Raw genomic sequence first — 15,367 nt, forward strand, 5'->3', positions numbered from 1 at the left:
TTTCGTTTCGATTAATCTTCCTGACGAGCCGTGCAATAGGTCCCCGCAAAAACGGTCACTCATCATGCAATCTGACCGTTCACCAGGGCTAAACTTTGTTCATATCTATGTAGAGTAATGTATACATTATATACAAATATACATGTTGAAAACAGCAAGAAAATAAATCGAGAATAACATTTTAAATTAATATAAAAACAATCTAAAGAAATTGGCATTCGGAACACAAGTGGCGGACGTGATAAACCGAGAATCTCAGAACCGAACACCAATAAAAAGAACCTTCCAATCGTGCATATAGGAAAACATCCATATGTATATAATAACAATAATTAAGAGCCTGTGTTGTTAATTCTTTCATCCTAAAACCTTATTCGCCGGCTGCATGTAAATGTACGTAAGATTGTTTGTGCCCCAAACCCAAGTACACAAAATCCTGCTTGTAACTAAAGAAAAAAAACCGTCACAGTTAATGTGCATATATAATTTAATTAGTGTTCGCCATAATTTGTTTTGATTTATCCTTCCCCTTGGTATTGAAAATAGAACTGTGAAAAAAAACAAATCAATTGCCCATTTTAAAGACAAAAATCCGGCCCGGTTACGATTTCAGTATGTACTTGGGTATATGAGTATGTAATGTGCATACATGTGTGGATTGTAAAAGGCAAATTGACAGATACTCCCCTTAAGTCTGCTGATGTAAGACCACGATCGTTCAGTTATGATATAGGTCACTATATAGCTAAGCGCCTGCCAGTGGATATATACGATTTTGTATATTCCGTCAATAGGCTGGCGAAAATTACACCTGTATGTATGTAAGTATGTAGGGGTGCTTCTGATAAGTGTCAACAGCCAAGAATTTATCCATGCCAAGTAAATAGCAATCCCTGTAAACTCTTATAAGTACCCATATATCATCTACGTACATATGTACATCTGTCTCCCCGCACATAATGGATACCAAGAAGTAACCAGATCCAGTTTTTACTACGCCCCTGTCCCCGAAGATTTGTTAATTGGTTCCGTGACCTCTGTTAGCGATGGGATAAGTCGGGTTTCTATTGCTCATCTGTTACATGGGTGTAGTAATAGCCATTATCATCCATCTGCATTTCTGACGAAAAACATACATAGGATTTTTAACTTAGGGCCGGAATTCAAGCTCCACTCGAGTTCAAAACAAACCAATTGTAAACAAATGTTTTTTGTTTTTGGCATTCATATGAAGTTATTTGTTTTGCAAACCAATCAAATATCATCCTTCACCTTTGTATGCAGCCAATACTAATCCGTTCCTCTACTCCACAGGGATAATTCAGAGGCCAATATGGAAGAATCGAACCACAATTACGAAGTTAACCAAAGACTACAAAAGCCGGAGGGTTGGCCCAATGTTAACGAGTTTCATCCCTCAATGATGTTTCCGGAGGATCCCAGGCGGTACTTCCACAACACCCCCACAGAGCCACAGCCACAGCTACAGCCGCCCATTCCCATACCCGTACCCATACCGATACCCATCGATGGAGCCGCGGAAATACCCGCTAAAATGCCAGAATACTGCCCCGAGATTAGTCAGCCTATGGAGCCCGATCGGGTCATAAATCCCCTGGCCGAGGTGGCCAAGAACACAGTACCTTACGGCCACAAGCGAAAAAATTCGTCGGCGGAGGAACAGGCGGCGAACAAGAAGATTAGTCTGGCGGCCGCCGAGGAAAAGAAGAACAGCCATCTGAGAAAGAACATCCGCGATGTGATGAACGAGAACAACTTGGACACAACCACGCTGGCGGCCCAGCGGGAGGAATCGGAACGCTTGGCTCGCGTTGCTGGTCAACAGAAGTCAATGCGCGAGATCCAGAAGCAGGTGGTGCACAAACAGTTCTTCCGCATTCTCCAGCTAGACGAGAGCGAGGGCATCGAAAGCTGTTCGGTGGCCACTCCCGTCGAGCACCACCCGCCCGTTGACTTCCCGGAGGAGGAAATCGCCTCGGACACGTTCGACGAGTCGAACAGCAGCAGTCTGAGCGGGGGCAGCATCGACGAAGTGCTTCACAAGGAGGCCAGCGTACAGCAGCCCAGCGAGGTGGTCACAATCGACGACAGCTCCGACGATGACTGCATCCTCCTCTCCGAAGAAGAGGAGGAGGAGGACGACGAGGACCTGAACGAGTCGGACGACGCCACCAACAGCGGGATGCACGTCAAAGATCTGTACAACGTTCCCGACGAGAATGGACAGGTGGTGGTCAACATGGCGCATCCGGAGGGCGAGGAGACCCTGTACCTGGCCCCGCAGATAGCCAAGGTGATAAAGCCGCACCAGATCGGCGGCGTCCGCTTCCTGTACGACAACATCATTGAATCCACACGGAGGTACAACAAATCGAGCGGTTTCGGCTGCATTCTGGCCCACTCCATGGGTCTGGGCAAGACACTGCAGGTTGTTTCCTTCTGTGATATATTCCTGAGGCACACCTCGGCAAAGACGGTGTTGTGTGTGATGCCTATCAACACCCTGCAGAATTGGCTGAGCGAGTTCAACATGTGGATCCCGCGCTACTCGGCGGACAGCAATGTGCGGGCCCGCAACTTCGACATCTACGTGCTGAACGACCAGCAGAAGACGTTGACGGCCCGAGCGAAGGTGATCCTCAATTGGGTGCACGATGGAGGCGTGCTTCTGATAGGCTACGAGCTGTTTCGTCTGCTGGCCCTCAAGCTGGTTAAGACGCGCAAGCGAAAGGGCAGCGTCATTCGACCCGATGGCATGGACTCCAGTAGCGATCTCATGAACCTAGTGTACGAGGCCTTGGTGAAGCCAGGTCCCGACTTGGTGATCTGCGACGAGGGGCACCGCATTAAGAACTCACACGCCGGAATTTCGTTGGCCCTGAAGCAGATCAGGACGCGGCGTCGCATCGTGCTGACCGGCTATCCCTTGCAGAACAACCTGCTCGAGTACTGGTGCATGGTGGACTTCGTGCGACCAAACTACCTGGGCACCCGCACGGAATTCTGCAACATGTTTGAGCGGCCCATCCAGAATGGCCAGTGCGTGGACTCCACGCCGGATGACATCAGGCTCATGCGGTACAGAGCGCACGTGCTGCACTCCCTGCTGTTGGGATTCGTCCAGCGGCGATCACACACGGTGCTGCAACTCACGCTGCCGCAGAAGTACGAGTACGTCATCCTGGCCAAAATGACCGTCTTTCAGCGCAAGCTCTATGACACCTTTATGACCGATGTGGTGCGCACGAAGGCGTTTCCCAATCCGCTTAAAGCTTTTGCAGTTTGCTGCAAAATCTGGAACCATCCTGATGTTCTGTATAATTTTCTGAAAAAATGTGAGACTGATTTAGATTTAGAAATCGACGAGGAGGTACCCAAGGGCGTTCCCACCCCAACAGTCGAGCCCAGTCCAGATCCTGTCCTGAGTGTGGCATCGCCTCTCGAGAGAAAAAGTAATGGAACCGGACCCGCGGAACCGATCAACAGTATCGATACATTGCCCAAAGCCGAAAATCAAACTTTATTTAATATACCCACATCATCGGATTTGAATGCTAAATATTTAAATAAAAGGTAGGGTATTTAATAACCAATATGTTTCCAAACTGCAATGTATATATTTTTATTTGCAGCCCTACTTTCTACGACGAAAAACCGGAGCCTCTTAACTACGGAACATTCGGTAGTGAGGGTAAAAACAACTACTGGATGGATTCCAGTATTCTTCCCAAACCGGGCTGTGTTGAAGTCATTAAACAAACGGATACGAGCATGTCAAGCAACTTTGAAAGTATTACGGGGTCCTCGGAAATAGTGGATCTGGACACAAATGAAATAAAAACCGTCGAAACGACAATACAAACGCCGTGTTCAAACAATCAAGTAGACAATGAATGCAATTCGAGCAAACCGAGTGAATGGAATGCCACGGGCATTAAAAACGTTACTGGAGTTCCTGCCGAGCCGTTTAAAAAGTTGCTGAAGAGTAAGCGAAACGATGAATTTTCGTGTTCGTGGGCTGTTGACATAATGAAGAACTATGTGTCGGGCCTAATATCGAATTCGCCGAAAATGGAGATTTTCTTCTGCATCTTGAAGGAGAGCCTGCATTTAGGAGATCGTATTCTGTTGTTTAGCCAAAGTCTTTTAACCTTAAACTTACTCGAAGTTTATCTAAAATCTAGTTATGTCCCTGGTAGCAATCAACTTTGGACTAAAAATAGCTCGTATTTTCGTAAGTATGCACACCAATCGCATTGTATTTTTTTTTAACCAAATAGTTTCGTTTCAGGTTTGGATGGTTCTACTTCCTCGCAGGAAAGGGAAAGGCTAGTCAATGAATTCAATGCAAATAGTAATGTTAAGCTTTTTTTAATATCAACAAGAGCCGGCTCATTGGGAATTAACCTCACCGGAGCGAACCGCGTTATAATATTCGATGCCAGTTGGAACCCCTGTCACGATACACAAGCTGTATATAGGATTTATAGGTAAGAGAAGATACTTAATTAGTTTGATCGTGGCGATATTAACTTAAATTGACTGCCCAATTTTCAGATATGGTCAGGTAAAGCCGTGCTTTGTATACAGAATTGTTATGGATAGGTGTTTGGAGAAAAAGATATACGATCGGCAAATCAAAAAGCAAGGAATGTCCGACAGAATCGTCGATGAATGCAATCCCGAGGCGCATCTTTCGATGAAGGATATCACCAACCTCTGTCACGACTATGACTCCGATGAGGAAACTACCGAGGAAGCGAATAAAACGGCAGACGATTTGAGCAAACCAAGCACACCATCCGAGGAGGGCTGTAAGCTAGCCAGTGACCAAATTAAGAAGGAAGTCGATTTAAATATGTCGCCAGATGAGTCAAATAAATCAAACGATGAGGATAAGAAGCCACTAGACGATCAAACTGACTCCAAACCACTAAACGGCGCCACTCACTCGCCAATTAAGAAGGAAAAGGACGATCGGAGGGAACCTATCATTCATGCCGACTCAATAATAAACACTATTCTTGAATTACACAGACATTGTGTGACAAAGGAACCATTTTTGCACGAAAGTTTGTTGGTCGATCAAAAGGACAGAAAGCTTTCGCAAGCGGAAAAAAGGCAAGCTCATCGCAGCTACGAGATGGAAAAGAAAGCTGCCGTCAATCAGAGATGTAATTATGCACCTGCGAAAATGCATTACAAGATCGTGAATAACGATGGAACTGTTATCACCAAACCAATGAACCAGGTTAGTAGTTTGTACATTACGATCTAGCAAATGTTTTAAGTATTTGTTTTACAACCCACAGCACGTAAAACCGAACACTCCGTCAACTGGAGGGCGATCAACTCGTTGGATTCCGGCTGACGTGTGGCAGCGGCAGGGAATGACTGCCCAAGAAATGACCTTACCACTTGGTAAGTCGCCTCTAATGTTCAATAAACACCAATCAATTGCTAACTAATAACTATTTTAGATGTTGTCATTCCCACAAATTCGGCCGACAAGGCCAATATAATCCTAAAGGCTGGTCAACGAGTTATGGTTCTCAAGTCGACGAAAGGAATATACATGCAGTTGGATAGCGGGAAGATCATAGCTATAAGGACTACGGCAAAAACCGAACCAGAAAAGACAAATAAGGACGATGTAATTGACATTACTTCCGATTGTGACACCGATACCGCAAAGCCCCAAACTCCAGAAGAAGGTAAGACTTACGATTTTGAAAAAGATATTTAATTGAGTAATTTTTTCCAGATGTGAAAGATCTGACTGCTGATGACGAGCCACATGTAGTCAAAAACAAGGAGAGCACCCCAGCAAGCACTACCCGGCCAGAAATGTCTACGAAGGAGAGAAATTCCACGGAGAACATGCAACACTTTAAGCCCCAAACGCAACCAAATAATACTTTAGCCACCCCATCAAATCCGCATCAGATGCCTTGTGACTTAAATTACCCACAGCAATCTCAGCCACAGCCGCAGCAGCAGCAGCAGTCGCATCAACAACAGCCGCAGCAACAACAGCCACCACAGCAGCAACCGCCGCAGCAGCCACCTCCGCCGCAGGCGTACAAACATCAGAATCACCTGCCAGCTGCCGGAGAGGGTTACAACAATGCCAATAGTATTCAACCCAATGCGCCGCTACCACCGCATCCAGGAGCTCCGAACAGCGAGGCGGCGCCGCCGGCGGATAGCTCGTACTTCCAGCCCAAACCCTTCCAGCACACATATCCGCCGCAGTACTACGATTACTATGACAATAAGCACAAGGCCGCACCCCCCGCTTCCAGCTACCACATCAATAACTACACCTCTTACGGCAATCTGAACTTCGCACCGTACCATTCCAACCTCCATCCGCCAGCGTCTTACATCGGTGCTCCGTCGTCTTACGTGAACTCGAATGCGTTCCCCCGGCAGCATTGGAGTTCGGTTGTTAATTCACCAGCGTCAAGCGAGTCTATTCGACAGCCATCGTACATTGGTAGTACTTACCCCATCAACGAATGGTCGTCGCAATAGCGAGTGTAAATAGACTATGGTCCAATATCTCCGAGTCCAGTTCAGGGCGAAGCCACTCTAGCGAGCTCAAATATACTCAGACTATCTGTAAATGATAATTTTATAGTTTCGATTCGCGTTGCTTTACTGTATAGAAGATTATTCGGAAATTATGTTTCATGATTGTTTCTTTTTACATTTTTTAATGTACTCAAAGAGCGTAAAGTAAACTGTTTAAACAAATAATTATCTTTATATTAGACAATTAATACGATCATATAAGTGATCAATAAACCGCACACAATGCTTCCTATACTTATTAAATTTCAATTTACCCATGATAATGTTGTTGTGGTTTGCAAATCAAAATATTTTGCATGCAGTAATTATATACTTTGTCGTTCAGGTGTTTCCTTGACTGGACCAACAGAGCTCGGCCTTTATTCCTTACCTCTATTTTCCTCTAATTTATTTATTATCTTATCATAGTAAATTCTTTTTAAACGCATAATTACGATAAGTTATTAGTTTTTATTCTGAAAAATACAAAAGAAATCTAAATAAATATTCATAGCTCGTAACATACTGTTTAAGCAATCGTTCTACCCAATTGTATTTAATTTAGATGCCCATGAATAGAAAAACTCATACGGAATAACATTCGAAAATTGGTCTCTCTTTCGGCTAAGGGTAGCAATACCCCAAGAAAGGATGCTAAAAAAAACATTGACATTAGTCTAGATAATAGCACATTCGAAATAATAAACAAGCTTTGATTAAACAATGTTAGATCTAAGCAATAAAGAAAAAGTATTAAACCAACAGAAGAAGCCAGCGGATTGAATTGTTAAATTGACGTAATATTTATTTATTTACAGCACACATTTATATACAATCATACTCAATACAATAACATATAAAATGTGCGCATCTATTATCTGCGAATAGAACCGTTGAGAGGTAAATAGGGGGAATACGTGGGATACATCGGATTGGATGGAGTGCCTCGCTGCAGCACGCAGGCATCCTGGTACTGAGATTGCATATTCATCATCTGCATCGGAATCTGCGAGTTGGGGTATTCGCTCCCCGAGCTGTAGCTTCCAGTGGGCGGGGACTGCTGCGGCGACATCCGGTAGCTGTTGATGGCCCCGTAGGGAGCCATCAAGTTCGGACTGATGTGGACATTGGCGGTCCGGTTGTTGCCGCTGCCCATGGGCGTCGAGGTGTGCTGCACCGGGGCCGAGGGTGTGTTGCGCGTGTTCCGGCTCGTGTTCTGCGCCGACGTAATGGGCGCGATGTTCATGTTGCCCGGATAGTACTTGTACTGCAGCGGCGTCACCTGCGTCTGCAGCATGTTGGGCGGCGTGGAGATGTTCCTGTTCTGCATCAGCAGGTGCGGCGGAGGGGTCATTGAGTTCGGCGGAATGGGATGGTGCGGCGAGGGGGCCAGGTTCACCTGGGCTCCCGGCGACGTGTTGCATGGCTGGCTCTCCAAACAGTTGGTAAGCTGCTGCAGTTTGGACAGGCTGCACAGATTGCCAGCCAGCGAAGTGGTTGCTCCACTGCTATTGGCCGCGGCTATCGATTCCTGACCCGCCTGGCGCTGGTCATTGTTGCCCGCCGATGGTGGACCTCCTAGGGAACTGGAGACTGGGACTCGCGGCGCATTTTCAGCAGCCGGCATATTGTTTTGCAAGTAGAAATTGTTGACGGCACACGCCGAAGATGGCTGCTCGATGCGCTGATGGCTGTTGGCGAGCGAGTGCACGGAACTATTGAGCGACATCCGCTGCTGAATCACCGCCGGCATGCCAACAATGTCGTAGTTCGAGGGATTCGCCGAGAAGTTCTGACTGATCTGCGGAATGGGCACGTAATCGATGGGCTGCATATTCTGCTGATGACCATGCTGCGAGAACTGCAGGTTGTGCAAGGAGTCGTGGTGCGACTTGGAAATATTAGCCGTAGTTCCGCCCTGGGGAATCTGATGATGAGTATTTGATGTTGTTGTGGCTGGCGCCGCGTTTTTAGTGTCACGCTGCTGGGTATTTCCGCTGCGTATTTGTTTGGGCGTGGTTGCTCTATGAGAAGGTGTCGGTGAACTAGCTGCGATGTCCGCCTGCAATATGAAAACATATAGAATTAGTATAAAAAACATTTTTTTTTAAAAAGCATATAGTATATATTACCTGGGTGTTCAATTTCCTGCTCTGGTGCTGGTGCTGCGGATTGCTTAACAGATTGATGTTTGGTGAACCCTCTGGCGCCAGATTCATATTCAGGTTGTTCTGCTGCTGCATGTGGGAGTTCTGGATGGACATGTGCATGGGCGTGGTGACGGGTTGGTTCTGCATGGAGCAGTCGGAGAACTGCCTGTGCGGCTGATGCATGTGTACATTGGACGTGGCTGCGATTTCTTGTGAGCCATGGGCGATGGCGGTGCCAATATTGGCCGGTGAATCAATATTTATTTGCGCACTTATTCCGCAATCGTAGTGCTGCATGGCCGAGTTCGCCGAGGACTCCGTGTTGTAAACCATGTTTGGATTGACGTCGGATTGGCCGCCGCTCACTTGAAGATTAGCATGCTGGACGGAGGCGTGAATGTTAGGATGACCAATCTTATTGAGCTTTCCCTCGCGCGAAATGACCGAAGTCGCGTTGACGCCGTGCTCGACTTTTTGCTTGGCGGGTACAGCTCCAGTCTGCGAATTCACTGAATTGGGCATCAGAACAGTCGATTCAGCCGGGTTGGGGTTGCTTTGCCGTGGCCCCGGATTCTGGCCATTGGCCAGGGACTTCATTTGCTGCGCCTGCTTCTGCTGAGTGCATTTCTGGTTGTAAATGGCCGCCTGGTTGTTGGCTGCATACTCGTTGCAATGCTGGACATGCGCATCCTCGCGGGCAGTGCTGACCACATTGACGCTGGACACCACCTTAGGCTGCTCCTCCTTCTTGCCATTGTTCTTGCGTTCCACCTTGTGCTTTTCCTTGGTCTGGTGCATCTGGTGGTGGGCGTGTTGCATGGCCAGGTTGGCGGACTGATAGAGGTTTTGCGTAAAGTTGTGCGTGTAGGCCATGGTCGTGGCCAAGTCCTTGTGAAACTGCTTCTGTCCCTTTTGCGAGGTGTCCAAGTGCGAGAGATTGTAGCCGTAGTAATCCCATTGCCAGTACTGCGAGGTGTGATAGTTCGGCATCTGATTTAGCGGGAACTGAGAGGGAATGGAGTTCTGCAACTGGGCATGCTCGTTGCCCTTTAGTTGGATCTTGTCCCGAATGGGAATAGGTGCCGAGGGCGCCCTCGCATTTGACTTCTCCTCCTCCTTGACCTGCACTAGTTGTTGGTCCGATTTGATGACTTCCTTTTCGGGAACCATTTTCACCTTGCTGGGATCGTATTTCTTTTCACTGCTGTTGACCTCAGGTTTCACAACTGGGACTTCCGGCACTGGTTTCTTAATTGCCTTTTCTTTAATGTCGGCATTCTCCTTGGCCATTGGTTGCTCGGCTTTTTCCGGTGCAGGCTTCACTGGCTGAGGAACTGGTTGGTCCGAAAGGGAAGGAATTTCAGCACGGTTTGATGGTGGATTGGACACAGGATTCTCGACTTTCTTGATCCTATCCATTTCTGGTGACCTCTGTGAAACTTCATTAGACTTAACGATAATGGCTTCCTTAGCTTTTTCTTTCTGATCGCATGGAGATGGAGCTGGAGCCTCGGGCAGAGGTTTCTGCTCGGGCGTTGCTGGAGGAATAGGCGCTGAGTCTGGTGATAGCTTCAAGTAGTTGACATCCAACTCCAGTTTGTTTTGGTCCATAGAACTTGCAATCTTTTCCGTATTTACTGGAACATTTACCTGCTCTGGAACGGGCTCTGCAGCTACAGTTGCAGGTTCCGTTTTTTCGGGAGTTTTAGGTTTAGGCTTCTGCTCAGGAACTTCCAGCGGTTTTACCTCCTTGGGACTTTCTTTCGGATCAGGGTGTTTTACCACTGGCTTATCCAGCGCATTATATTTCACATCTTCAGTGTTGTAGGACGTTACTTCGGAGAACAACGTCTTCTTTGTTTTCTTGGCCACTGCATCGAGCACTTGATCGCTTACACTGTTAGTTTCGCCATCGTTTATTGACGCCTCTTGGGTTTTCTCTGGGCTCTCCGTTTTCGCCACCTTTACTAACTCTTTTGTGGTTTCCTTGGCTGGACTAATCGACGAAACTTCAGCATGCTCTGATGGTGTATTCCCATTGAACTGCGACTCTTCGGAGCGTTTGCCGTTAGACTGTTTGCCCCGAAGTTTGGGTACAATGTTAACAGGTTTGTCGACATGCTCCCTTTCCACAACACTCTTGCAGACTTCCTTGACAGCAGTTTCTTCCAATTTGGGACCACTTTCGGTTCCTGAAATCTCCGATTGACTTTGAACCGGCAGATTCTGTTCGCTTAAACTGACATTGCTCTCAAGCGTGCGGTCGAAATGCTTCCTTTTATTGGTGTGGGGTATAAGGTCATTGCGTTTGGCCAATCGTTGGGCCCTTTTGGTCAACTGCTCCGAAAGTTCTTTAGAAGATTTACAATCTGAAGAGTCGGAGAGCTCACCAAAAGACTGATCCTCAATGGGCGGCAGTGCTGCCGTCACCTTGCATTTTTTTGCATCATTTACAGCAGATTTTAAGAACTCTTCTGGGCATGCACGTTTTCGCTGGATTTCTCTATCGTCAACAAATTTTTCGGAGCTTGGCCCCCGGTTTTTAACAGGCAATTCGGGACACTCCTGGTTTAACTTTGGGGTGGAGGGAACACTCTGCTTTACGCTCGTCTTTATGTCTTCATTAGCCTCCTTAAAATCTGATTTCTTCTCAATTTGGTTGTTCAAATATTCACGATTTGAAATTGGCTTTATTATGTTTGGTAATTTCGACACCGACAGCAGAGGACTCCATCTCAAGCAGTCGGCTTCTATGATTATTCGAGTTTTACTGTTCGCCATTTTGTTGTGGTGGGCCACAACTTTCTTCCAGTCGATTTTCACATTAATCTGATACCGTATGTCACCATCGTTCTTCCTTAGCTTAATAAAGTTCAATAATTCGAAGGCGAGAGCAATGTCGGAAATAGCCAGACCCGTTTTAATGGCTATGTCCTTAAAGGTTATCTTTGTGTTGTTGCGATACTTGTACAAGTACTCCAACACAACGGATTTCCAGTAGGAAAAGTACGAAAGGCGTCCCAGATCCGAAAGCGGCTTCTCCGGCGTTCCTAATTGTCCCTCCTCGCGGCTCAACAGGTAACTGAAGTCGATCAGAAACCGGCCGTATCCTTGCCTCTGATACTGCGGCATCGTCAAAATGCAGGACACATTGTACTTTTGAGTGCAGTGCTTTTCCTTTGAGAAGTAGCCAACCAGATGGCATCCGCTTTGATCGTTTTTAGTCAGAATATAGAATAGAAAAGGTTCCACGTCGTAGTAAAGAGTTTTGTGGTCGAGAAAGAACTTGGCCAACAAACACAAGTTTTGACAGTATATCTTGTTTACGTTACCATCCACTTCGAACACTGATATGTTGCCTTGCCTGAAAATTTCCGTGCCCGGCGGTTGCTTCCAAATGCACTTGTTTTGATGTCTGTCTAGAACAGAACGACTCTTTGTGTACTTAAGGCAAAACTCGCACAAAAACAGTTTCAGTAGCCTGGCGTACTCTTGCGGAAAGGGGCTGGAGTACCAGGTTTCAATGTCCCACTTTCCAATTTGGATCGACTTTGGACTCTGGGTGTTCTGTCCGGGCTTTAGATTTATATCATTCACCTTCTCGATGTGATTATTGGACATTTGAACCACTGCCTTGTGGAGGACCTCTTGATATAATTCCACGTCTGTTGCGGTCACACCAGGCGGTAGGGGCTGGTTCTCGAAGGGGTTGGCACGCTTAGCGTTTTCCCCGGACCCGTCTTCATCGTTGTTCATTTCTGGTTTTCCATCAGCCTCGCTGTGGGTTTCTCTGCATCGTTCAATCTCCTCAAGTAATTGAACTTTCATAACAGTCTCCTCTGTTAGATACGGAATGTCATCCTCGCACTTTTCGTACGACTTGCCCGCTTCGAGGGGCATGCTCTTCAAGGGAACAATCTTTTTCTTCTGACCATTTGCTGTTTGCCGCTTTATAGTCATGCCGCCAACGGATGTGGAATTTTTATCTGGAGTGGAGGATGCTACTGGAGCGCTCTTTAGGGCTCGATTTGAAGCGGGGGACGTGGCAAACGTGTTTGCTGCTGGCTTGGTGTAACCAATGCTTTTGGCACTGGTGTTATTTTTTGATTTTACAAATATGTCAATTGGGTTTTTTGCCACGGCAGCGAACCCCCAGTTCTCACTAGTCGCTTCATTGTTATGCGGAGAGCCTAGACCATCGCCGGTATTGAGTTTAGCACAGCTCTGCTTCTCATTCTCGAAGATCTTTCCCTTCACCGTGCTCCGATCGGTGTCATAGTCCTCCTCGTCGTTCTCGTCATCGCATTCGGAACTGTCGCTGGAACTCTCGCTGGAGTCCGAGTCTGAGCTCGACGAAGTGCACGAATCCGAGGATGTGCTCTCGTCCTGATCGTTGTCATCGCCATTCCTGTTCCTGTCGTCGTCCTCATCGTCTTCATCCTCACTTTCGCTGGACGAACTCGTAGAGGACAGATCCGAAAAGGTTCGCTTGCGCGTTTCCTGGCTAGCCAAGTAGCCTCCCTGTAATATTTGCGACCTCTTCTGCTTGCCGGGAAACTCGAACTGATCCTCACTGTGATTCAGTTTTTTAGAGCTTAGGCTCGCCGCCATTTTTCTCCTCTGGCCATTCCCATCGTTGTAAACGCAAAGTTTCGAGGTCGAAGGACTCTCCATATTGCCTTCTTTTTTGATGGATTGCCGCTTATTGGAGGCATATCTGTCAGAGGCGGCCATTCTAAAATAAGACGTTATGAGTTAGATAATGTTTCGTTTGTTGGACTTTTAATGTATTCGAAATTACCTCTCATTTCCAATCTCCATTTTTATTCTTGTATTGTCTTTCTTAACCAATTTTGGATTATCTATGCTTTGTTTGGAGCACGTTTTGCACCTGAAAAGGAATTGAGATGGGTAAAAAGTTGTAGTTCTATTAGCTTTGTAGTGTACGTACCTGTAGGGATGCTTGGGCTTCTTGTCTGGAATCGTATCGAGACATGTTAGATGAAAGTGGTCCTTGCACACGAAGCATTGCAGGAGGCAGGGGCCCCGGTTACGCATTTTGCAGACGGCGCAGTCAGCGCAATTCTGACAATCCCAGATTGTGCCCTTGGTGACGAGCATGTAGAGCAGCACGTAGGATTGGGACTTGCACCGGCCTGCGATATTGGCGCAGGTGGTGTGCAGAGAGATACCGCACTGTTTGCAGGAGCTCAATGGTTCTGGGATGCCATTGAGGTTCTTCTGCGAGTTGCCCGCACAGTGGGTGCACGTCTCCTCGCCCTTTATTACCACATCTGAGGTAGGGGCGCATTTCCGGGGTGTCGTCAGGGATTTACCCTTTTTGTATAACTTTCCTTCCTGGAGCAAAAAGCCGGCGTCCACAGCCTTCTTGATAGACGCCTTGATCACGGCCTTAAAGTCGACGTTGGGAGACAGGTCGATGCAGTTGAACTTCTGGATGTAGTTCTCTATACTCTTAATGGTGGATCCCTCGCATTCGCCCAAATCGTGGACCGCTTTGGCCACCAGCTTGTACAGATTGGTGTTCTTGTCCACCTTGATGCGACGCTTGGCCATCGGGGCCTTGTAGGAGTGCAATCCCTTGTTGTACACTTTGATCACAGCTCCCGATTCGACGGCCTTCTCCAGTTTCTCGGCCACAATGTCCTCATGGAACTTGTGGTGAGTGCCAATTGCCTGGCAAATCCGCTGCACGGAGGGCCTCTGCTTCTGGGACCTGATTTTTGATATGGCTTCGAGGATCCACTGTTTCCAGGTGTCCATGTTTATGTCGTGAGCCGATTCCCTCATCATGGCTTACTGAAAGGTATTACCAATTATTTAACATGAAGTGTTTGTAGAGAAATTACTTCTTTCCAATGGTAAATGGGCTGTTCTTCGATGAGATATTCCCAATTACACTGGTATTCGATAGGTACCGGATATCACTAAAAGAGAGGTCTCAAGATACATACTTAAAGATATTGCACATTTGAAAACTGTTTAGGGAAGGATGCATCTAACAGATGCCCAATATAAGCACCTATTTTTCACTGTATATATCTTTTATATCGGCTTGCCTTGCATTACTTGTCAAAAACATACGTTCTTAATAGTTTGCTTGGATTTGCAGTGCGTGTTTGCAGTGCGAAATTACTAGTGGGCTGTTGTATTCCGAACTCCGGCCCTTGGAGTATTTTTCCTTCGAAATCTAAAACCACAAATGTACACCGTTTTCAACCATAGTTCGCGAAATTTGTGCAACCCGAGTAGTTCCCGCACAACTATCCCATTTTTTATGTACGTATCGTATCCACTTTACAAAACTATTCTACAGCATACACACATATTCAGATACATATGCAAGCCAGTATGCTCGTATGTACATACATTTATTATTTCGATTGTGGTGAAAGTAAGCACAAATTTATTCCGAACTGCGGGTATAACTCAACTCCGCGTTAGCAGTTTATCGACGAACGCATCTAAAGACATTTAATATCTTGAAAACAATAACAAATATTAATTTTGCAATGAAGTTTGATCGCTACTGAGTATTAGAAGGCTTTATTAAGGCCCTATCTACACTATGCCACAACAAAAATGCGGCGGTATGCCAT

At 46.5% G+C, this 15,367-nt stretch overlaps 2 protein-coding genes across 3 annotated transcripts; one reads left to right on the forward strand and one right to left on the reverse strand.

The window, feature by feature from the left end:
* The first annotated feature begins 109 nt into the window (after positions 1–109).
* Positions 110–7,205, forward strand: LOC108009159 (helicase ARIP4). Of its 2 annotated transcripts, none has more exons than XM_017073267.4 (8): positions 110–393; positions 1,315–3,594; positions 3,654–4,255; positions 4,313–4,511; positions 4,579–5,272; positions 5,334–5,442; positions 5,502–5,735; positions 5,786–7,205. In XM_017073267.4, coding segments are annotated over exons 1-8 (4,893 nt in total). In that variant the 5' UTR covers positions 110–391; the 3' UTR covers positions 6,559–7,205. The 2 variants fall into 2 exon arrangements, with proteins under 2 accessions (XP_016928756.3, XP_036669443.3); XM_036813548.3 differs by lacking the exon at positions 110–393 and adding an exon at positions 625–821.
* Positions 7,206–7,376: 171 nt separating this feature from the next.
* Positions 7,377–15,321, reverse strand: enok (enoki mushroom). Its single transcript, XM_017073265.4, has 5 exons — positions 15,138–15,321; positions 13,699–14,567; positions 13,549–13,638; positions 8,730–13,482; positions 7,377–8,659 (listed from the first exon to the last, which is right to left on the reverse strand). The coding sequence occupies exons 2-5, from the start codon at positions 14,559–14,561 to the stop codon at positions 7,472–7,474; spliced, it is 6,894 nt and encodes a 2,297-aa protein (XP_016928754.3). The 5' UTR covers positions 14,562–14,567; positions 15,138–15,321; the 3' UTR covers positions 7,377–7,471.
* Positions 15,322–15,367: the final 46 nt, after the last annotated feature.

This window comes from Drosophila suzukii, chromosome 2R, assembly GCF_043229965.1.
Source record: "Drosophila suzukii chromosome 2R, CBGP_Dsuzu_IsoJpt1.0, whole genome shotgun sequence".
NCBI classification, from domain to species: Eukaryota; Metazoa; Arthropoda; class Insecta; order Diptera; family Drosophilidae; genus Drosophila; species Drosophila suzukii.

What these genes read in the sequence shown, in the direction of transcription:
- LOC108009159 (XM_036813548.3), top strand. Translation starts at nt 640, where the DNA reads ATGTGCATACATGTGTGGATTGTAAAAGGCAAATTGACAGATACTCCC. An exon ending in GCTAAATATTTAAATAAAAG is followed by an intron (nt 3,595 to 3,653) that starts GTAGGGTATTTA and finishes TTTTATTTGCAG; the next exon opens with CCCTACTTTCTACGACGAAA. An exon ending in GCTGTATATAGGATTTATAG is followed by an intron (nt 4,512 to 4,578) that starts GTAAGAGAAGAT and finishes CCCAATTTTCAG; the next exon opens with ATATGGTCAGGTAAAGCCGT.
- enok (XM_017073265.4), bottom strand. Translation starts at nt 14,561, where the DNA reads ATGATGAGGGAATCGGCTCACGACATAAACATGGACACCTGGAAACAG. An exon ending in AAGCCCAAGCATCCCTACAG is followed by an intron (nt 13,639 to 13,698) that starts GTACGTACACTA and finishes ATTCCTTTTCAG; the next exon opens with GTGCAAAACGTGCTCCAAAC. An exon ending in GCAGGAAATTGAACACCCAG is followed by an intron (nt 8,660 to 8,729) that starts GTAATATATACT and finishes TTCATATTGCAG; the next exon opens with GCGGACATCGCAGCTAGTTC.